The sequence below is a fragment of the Phaseolus vulgaris genome, chromosome 2 (genome assembly GCF_051622355.1).
Source record: "Phaseolus vulgaris cultivar YP4 chromosome 2, ASM5162235v1, whole genome shotgun sequence".
NCBI lineage: Eukaryota > Viridiplantae > Streptophyta > Magnoliopsida > Fabales > Fabaceae > Phaseolus > Phaseolus vulgaris.
The window spans coordinates 39,339,144-39,347,658 of NC_143499.1; the positions used below are offsets into that span (position 1 = coordinate 39,339,144).

The window sequence follows — 8,515 nt, forward strand, 5'->3', positions numbered from 1 at the left end:
AGAAGTGCCCGTCATAGCTACACGTAGATAAGATTCACCTTCTGAAAAACTTTTTAAATCTGTTGCTGTTTACCTATTTGGTGAGGTGTAAAGATATGTATGAGCATTTATGTTGAAGTTATTTGGAGTACCATATTTTTTTTGTTTCTTTTATCATCAAGATGACTTTTTTTAGTGCTAACCTATGTTATTCATCATCTCAGTAGCTCCCACTATTGCTCAACATCAAGCTTTTCTTAATTATTATGTTATTTAAAATAAGTTCTTAGACAAGAAATCTTTCTAAAAAATATTTTTACCTAATTCTATTGTTTTAGAAAAAAGTTGTTCAATATTCATTAAAAAAGTTTATTATACTATATGTTGATTTCTCATACAATCTATCACATATAAGATGATGTCTTCCTTTTTTTAATTATAATTTGAATTTGATATTTATGCATTGTTTAATGTGTATAGTAGGTAATTGATTGTTTTCCTTACCTATTACAAAGTCTCTTTTAAGAGTATTTTAAGAAGTGATTATTTTATCTTAATCAGTTACATAAGTATTTCTTGTAATTGTATATTTAAAGATTATAGTGAAAAATCTAGTTTAAATTGTTTGAATTAACTAGACGTAGATTCGAAAGTAATCAAATATAAAAAAATTTATATATTCCTAAGTTTTTACTTTTACTTATAATCTTAAATTATGATGTTTTTGGTATTCATAAATCATTGTACTTTCAATCAATTAATCTGTTGTTAATTGCCTTTGTGTTTTTAGTCATTCTTTATTTTACATTATTGGTTCCATACTTTAAATGTCTAGAGTTAATTAAAACAAACAAATCTTGATATAATTTTTATTTATTATTGTCATATTTATATTTTAGAATTTTATTTATTTAAAATATTTTTTATTGGTTAGGCATTTTATTAGAAATAAAATGAGTATCTAATTAAAAATTAAAAAAATAGAAATATAAATTTTATCAATAATAAATAAATAAATAAAATAAAATGATACACTTCAGAATATTTCAACCTTTAACAATAAATGAGAAACGATGACGATCAACTTGTCCACCTGTCTTACAAATTTCATCATACTTTAAGAAGAACCAATTCTCACAAATACTTACACAAGGAAAGGATAGGCTATATCAAAACTAAAAACATCCCTCTAAAGAACCTATAAAGGCCCTAATAACCTTACTTGAGGCAGATAATAACAAAACACAATATCACCTCCTAAACACAGCCATAAGGATACTCAATCTTAAATACAAAACAGCCAAGACAATTTCTTCCTGCACCCAATCCATTGTGATTAACACTCGACGAACATTCTAAAATTCAATTGTACCCTTGTCATGTTTATTTTAAAAAAGCTTGTAGGGTGCGTTGATGCCCTCATACCTTCGCGCAACAATGAAGAACCTTCGCGCTCTTGGCTTCATCTTTGTTCAAGGGGTCCTTCCACTCAACACTACGCTGCCGGAGAAATGTCAACCAAGATGCGAGGATGCGAACGCGCTCGTGCGAGAGATGGTGTTGGGTGCGAAAATGGCAGAAATGAACTTGGGTGTGTGATTGGGTGCAGAAATCACTAAACCCTAATTTCATTTTCATTAAGGGTAATTCGGAACTTTCACAAATACAATTGAGTGCATGTCCAATTTGATTGGGTGTAGGGAGAATCAGCCAAATACCCTTACCCAAAAAAATAGATCAAAGAGTTAACACTCTTATGCAAAAATCACCTTGTAACATTCTCCTTCTTCAAACAAGTATCTAATAATGTATCAGATTTTGGTTTGATCCGTAATAAAATTCAACTTTTTCCCCAAGTAAATAAATAATTTTATTTTGTTTATGTAAAAAAATAATTTAAACCTAGGCAAGCATCAATTTATGTGATTGTTACGAGAACCTGAATTTGGTGTTACATCGATATTCGTATGAGAAATAGAGAAGAACTTCTTTCAAGAAAAAAAATTGTGGTTCAAAAACCAAACATTTTCAATTCTTTTATTAACATCATGTTAGACATAAACTTTAACCTCCTATTTAGGTTGACATGATGATAGATATCTTAAAAGTATTAATCAGATATCATACAAAAACTATAAAAATAAGAAAAAAAATGAGGAATCAAATCAAAATTCATAAAATAAATAATACGAATTATATATATATAATTTGTGTCCCACGCATAAAAAATAAGTTTTAATTCATGTTTTTATATTATATTTAATATTTTTTTTAATTTCCAAAGTTTATTATTCATCAGTGTGTATATATAATAGATTATGTCTATTTCATATAAAATATACATAATTTATTTTGCAAAGAGAAAGTTTTAATGTGAAAGTTTTACGTTTCTTGATGACTATGTCTATTTTTTTTAATAGTTTTGTAAAGAAAAAAAATTGATATACCAAACATTTTTCAAAATTCTTCTTCTCCTCTTTTCCGTTATACCAAACTATGAGTATAAGATATAATTATTTACATTAATATTTGGTAAAGGGTTTACATAGACTGAAAAATAATGTTTGTCTATAAATGGATTGTTGAATGTAAAATGTGGATGATTTATCTAAAGAAATCTGAACCATTCATCACATACCACAATCATTTTGGGCATGGCAATATTTACTGGGCTATGGGAACGGAATGTGTCAGACTGTGTTTGGGATTTGTGAGTTGTGAGAAGTGGACAACTATTTTGTTAGGTGTGAATGAATATGATGTCAGGTACCTTCTTAAATATAATTATCTCAAATGAGAAAAATATTATGCCAATATTGTTGATTTGAATAAAAAATAACTAAAAAAAGGACGCAGCATGATTACTTTTTTGGTATGTTGTATCTCTAGCCATGGGGCACTTGCATACCAAATAACAACACAGTGCACATGATATCTATCACCGCAAAATGGCGAAAGGACAATTTTATGTGGACACCCTTCAATTTTCCTAGCAAAGCACTCATCACCATGTTCACTCCTGACCCTATAAATATTCCTAGCTATGATCATTCATCTCAGAAGTGTCTCTCTATCTATCTCCTTGTGCTGAATTCGCAAGCATATATTTTCTTTTGCCATGGCACTGCATTTCGACTCCTGCATTTTTTCTTCCAAACCTCGTATTGTTGCAACAAAGGCTCAACATTCAGAATATTTCAACCCTGCCAAAGTTGATTCTCTTCACATTGCCAACAAATGGAACATTGTTCAGGAAAGGTCTAGCGCACAAGTATATAAAACAGTAGGTCCAAATTTTATGTTTTGCTAATCTTGTTGTTGGATCCTGAAAATGATAATCACATGACACACACAAAATCAGATGCCATTAAGGCTTGAACTAATTATGTAGTTTCCTTGGCAGGGAGATCTGAGCATGAATCTGTCAGAGAAAGTGGAGATGGTGAAGAATGAATTTTGGAAGAGTGTGGATGAAAAGTCATTGAAAGATTTGTACATGATTGATGTGATGCAGCGCTTAAATATTGATTACCACTTCAAAGAGGAAATTGAAGCATTCCTAGGGAAGCAATATGTGAATTGTAGTAATATTATTGGGAGTGGTTATGGTGATCATATTCACGACACTGCACTTCTATTCAGGTTATTGAGACAACAAGGTTACTTCGTGCCCGCAGGTGGTTCCACTAAACTTTATACTTCCACGTCTCTCATTTTTCATCCAATCATTTTCACCTGACTGATTTCCTACGCTCACACTTATATGCTAAACGCCACAGATATAAATTATTACATATATATGAGTCCAACGCTTTCTTTGGATTAAGAATTGATAGAAAAAAAACACTTTCCACATCTGATTTTGTTGAATATCGCAGACATGCGATGAAAGAAAGTGACAATGGTCAATTTTACAGTTTTACTCTTATACTTCACATCTAATGATCAATTTTTCTGAAGCTTTTATGCAAATGAATTGAATAAAAATGAAACGCTGCACATGTTTACTAGGATTAAGTGGTTTCAAAAATAGTTTGTATTGATGAAATAGTATAAAAACTAATAATGGGGAGTTTCAAGATTTATATATATTTATATAGAAAACTAATAATAGTATATATTTATATACATATATAATATGACCTCAGTATGCACTTGGAGATCATACTCTCTTTTTTTTCTATAAGTTGAAATTTTTTTTTGAATGTTTAACCTTATTTTTATGTTATTCTATCATTTTAAAAGTAATTTAAATTGATTTATGATTAAGAATTAAATTAAATAATTTTTTATAACTGCCAAATTTAAATTTTATTTTTGTAAAAAATTAAATTTCTTTCTAATATTACAACCTTTTTAATAGACTTTCACCTTTTTAGATTAGTATGAAAAAAAAATTAACTTAATTTTCAATTCATTATATATATATTTAAAAATTTAAATAAATTTTTTAATTATTTTTTACATTGCATAAATTAAATATTTCATAAATATTAATTATTCAAATTTAATTATAATCATTTTTAACAAAATATAATTAAAAAGTATTTTTATAACAAATTATATAATATGTTTAATTATAATTTGTTTTTTCAATCACAAAAATCACATTTAACACAAATTTTTCCCTTGTTGTCTTCCCAATCAAAACTCTTTCTCTTCTTTCACCCCCACAGGAATCCAAAACTCGGTAAAAGATTTTGTAAATTGCAAAGCTGGACTAATTATTTGAAATTTGACCTGAATTATGGAGATGTGGGTCTTACTGTATGCAATGATTCCTATTGCGCGTAAAGCATAATATTAAACACGTTGAAATTAAGATACACAGATGATAAAAAGAAAACAAGAAATAAGAAGAAAATATAAGGTGTTAATAGGAAAAAGTAGAAAAGAAAAATATGAAAATAAATTTGGTTTGAAAGAAAAAGAGATAAAAAAATCACATTGTTAATAAAATTTACATTTTATTCTTATATTCAAAATATTTGTTTCTGTTTATTTATTTTTCCAATGGATTAACATTAATGTAAAGCTGATTATATTAAAGAATGATTTACTTTATGTAAAAAAAATTCTGTCGGTAGACACTACTAAATTGTAAACTATTGGCATAAGATTATTATTTGGCCAAATATCAAGTATTTTAACTCATAAGCGTCAAAGTTTTCAGATGTGGGATCCACTTCTTGTTTTGGATTTTTCATTTGTTTCTTTCACTTCTACTGAAACAAACACGGGCTGGCTACTGTTCTTCATTTTGATATCATTTGAAAGCTAAAATGTTTGTTCATGGAAACATCACAGATGTGTTTGAAAAGTTCACCAACAAGGAGAGAAAATTCAAGCCAGAACTTGGTGAAAATATCAAGGGGATGATAGAGATGTATGAAGCTTCACAGTTAGGCATAGCAGGGGAAGACATACTTGCTGAAGCTGAAAAATTTAGTGGCAAGATCCTAAAGGAAAAGGTAGATTGCATCGATAGTCATGGAGCTAAGTTTGTGAAGACAACCTTAGAACACCCTTTTCACAAAAGCTTGCCACTGTTTACCGCTAGAAATTTCTTGGGCGATTTTCATGACAAGAATCCACGGCTAAGTTCCTTTTGCCAGATTGCGAAAATGGATTTCAGTTTGCTACAGGGCTCGTGCCATCGAGAAATTGGTCAAGTTTCGAAGTATGATGAAAGTTTAATTTAATAGATGGACTAATCTATTTTGTTATCATGATCAGTTGTCACAGTTCAATCGTTTTTGCAGATGGTGGAGTGGGCTCGGTTTAGCCAACGAGTTAATATATGCGAGAAATCAACCCCTTAAATGGTACATTTGGTCGTTGGCATGCTTTTCAGATCCTACTTTATCAGAGGAAAGAATTGAGCTCACAAAGCCAATATCTTTGATCTACATAATAGATGACATTTTCGATGTTTATGGAACACTAGATGAATTAACTCTTTTCACAGAAGCTGTTTGCAGGTAGGTAAATGAAAGCAGTTATTAACTCTAATATTTTTCATAGATCAAATTAAAAGCAAAGATTAATAAAAAGAAGAATGCAGATGGGATATTACAGCCATTGAAGAACTACCAGATTACATGAAGACATGTTTCAGGGTCCTTTATAATCTCACAAATGAAATCAGCTCCAAGGTCTATGAGAAGCACGGGTGGAACCCCATACACTCACTACAAAATGCGGTAAAAGAATACCCACATGGATTAATTTTATATTAAACTGTAAACCCTTGGTTGATCATAGAATGTAAAATAAATGGTGATTTTTGTGCAGTGGAAGAGTTTGTGCAAAGCCTTCCTGGTTGAAGCAAAATGGTTTGGGTCAGGGAAGTTGCCCAGTGCTGAAGAATACTTAGAGAATGGGACAGTGAGCTCTGGAGTGCATATTGTGATGGTTCACGCTTTCTTTCTTTTGGGTCAGGGATTAACCGAGGAAAATGCTAAGATCATAGACAAAGGCCCTGCCATTATATCTTCCCCGGCAACAATTCTTCGACTCTGGGATGACTTGGGAAATGCTGAGGTAAACACATTTTTACGTGTGGTATATTATCATCTATTTTTACGTAAGTAAACCTAGAGTTAAAGAAAAAAGATACCTTGATTGTAAATAAAAGGTTGAACGAGGCTGATATCTTGATTCAGAAAAAAAACAAAACACTGATTTGATATCATATTTGTTTTTGTGGTGTAAAAAGGATGAGAATCAAAAAAGCAATGATGGATCGTACGTGAATTGTGTGATGATGGAAAAGCCTGAGTACACGAAGATGGTAGCAAGAGAGATAATGATGAATAAGATCTGTGATGCATGGAAGAGGCTAAACCAAGAGTGGTTGTCTGATAAACATTTCCATTCAACATTCACCAATTCTGCACTCAATCTCGCAAGGATGGTACCATTGATGTATAGTTATGATCACAACCAGTCTCTGCCAGGACTAGAGGAGAAAGTCAAGTCCTTGCTTTATGATGATTTTCTTTAATTTATTCTACTCCAACTAAGTCAAGTCCTTGTTTTAAGAATAGCGAGTAATTAAGAAGTAATTATATATTCCAGTCTTTCATAAGTCTTTCATATCTGACTTATTTTTCTTTGGATTACTAACTTTTTCAGTAAATTGGGTATCCAAACAATTATATTTCTTTAATTATTATTAAAAAATTTAAATAAGAAACAATTTAAATATAAAAAAAATTACTAATTATATTGAGTAAATTAAATATTATTTAAAAATTAAAAAATAATTGATGTTTAAAATAATTTTTATAATTAATAAAATTTATTAGTCAGTTATTAAGTATTAGAAAGTTACAAATGTCAATACTAATTTAGAAATCAATTTATAAATTTTATTAATAATAATTACTATTTTAGATACTAATATTTTTTTATTTTTTAAATTAATATTTAATTTAATTAATATAATAATTAATTATTTTGATATTTAAAACAAATTATTTAATAATTTTGTTTGTACTATATATTCTTAAAAAATTATTATTTATATCTTATTCATACTCTTTTAAATAATACTTAAAATGCTTACATATATATTTTACAATAATCTTATTTGAGTCTGATCATAAAATACAAAAGAGAATAGAGATAAAAAAAAAATTTAAAGGAAAACAAATGATATGAGAATGAATATCTATTTATTATTTCATTGAAATACAAATAGTTTGAATATATATAAACAGTATACTCATTATAAATTTAGGTAAAAAAAGGAAAAAACAATTAATAAATGCTATAATCATAATAACAGACAAAGATAAAATAAAAGTCATTCATCTTTTAAAAAAAAAAATTAAAAAAAACACAATTAATATTAACATCTTTTTATAAATTTCTAATTTTATATATTTTTTATCAACAAAGAATTAATCGAATTAAAAAAAAAAATTTAGGAGAATGTTTCCACTCTTACTCTAAAAAGACTAGCATAAACCATTTCACAAAATACTACAACTCTACTGCACCTTAGATGAGCCCCACAAGTATGACCATTCAAAAAAACCCTTCCAATGGTTGTCCATAAGAGTAGAAAACAAGAAAACAGCTGCAGGGTTTGTAATCCAACCAAGCCCCTGCACATTCCCAGCTCACGAATCAGAGACTAAAATTTACTCCTTCACAACCTTAACCAAAGCAAATCTGCAGCTGCATAGTGATTAAACCTACCAATCCCCTGCACATTCCAAAACACTAAGATATGCTCATTCAAATCCTTAACCAAAACAGCTTCCAATAGAACCAGAAAACTGCATAAGAATTCAGTTCTGTTGTTCATTCTGCACAAGTTTTACCCTTCATATTGAAATGTGTGTTTTAAGACTAATTAGTAATGAATTAAGAAGTAATTATATATATCTAAGTCTTTCATACACTACGAAAAAAATATTAAATAAAAACCAATTTTATAGACAAAAATAATAATTAGTTACTATAATAATTAAATTAGAGACAATTTTAGAAATTAAAAACATTTTTTTATTTTTAAAGTAATTTA

General features: G+C 28.8%; 1 protein-coding gene across 1 annotated transcript; it reads left to right on the forward strand.

Annotated features, from left to right (window-relative positions):
* The first annotated feature begins 3,022 nt into the window (after window positions 1-3,022).
* On the forward strand, window positions 3,023-7,077 carry TPS14 (terpene synthase 14). The gene is made up of 7 exons (XM_068613811.2): window positions 3,023-3,262; window positions 3,383-3,656; window positions 5,287-5,659; window positions 5,742-5,960; window positions 6,044-6,182; window positions 6,274-6,522; window positions 6,698-7,077. Exons 1-7 carry the CDS (start codon window positions 3,098-3,100, stop codon window positions 6,983-6,985), a joined length of 1,707 nt encoding a protein of 568 aa, XP_068469912.1. The 5' UTR covers window positions 3,023-3,097; the 3' UTR covers window positions 6,986-7,077.
* Window positions 7,078-8,515: the final 1,438 nt, after the last annotated feature.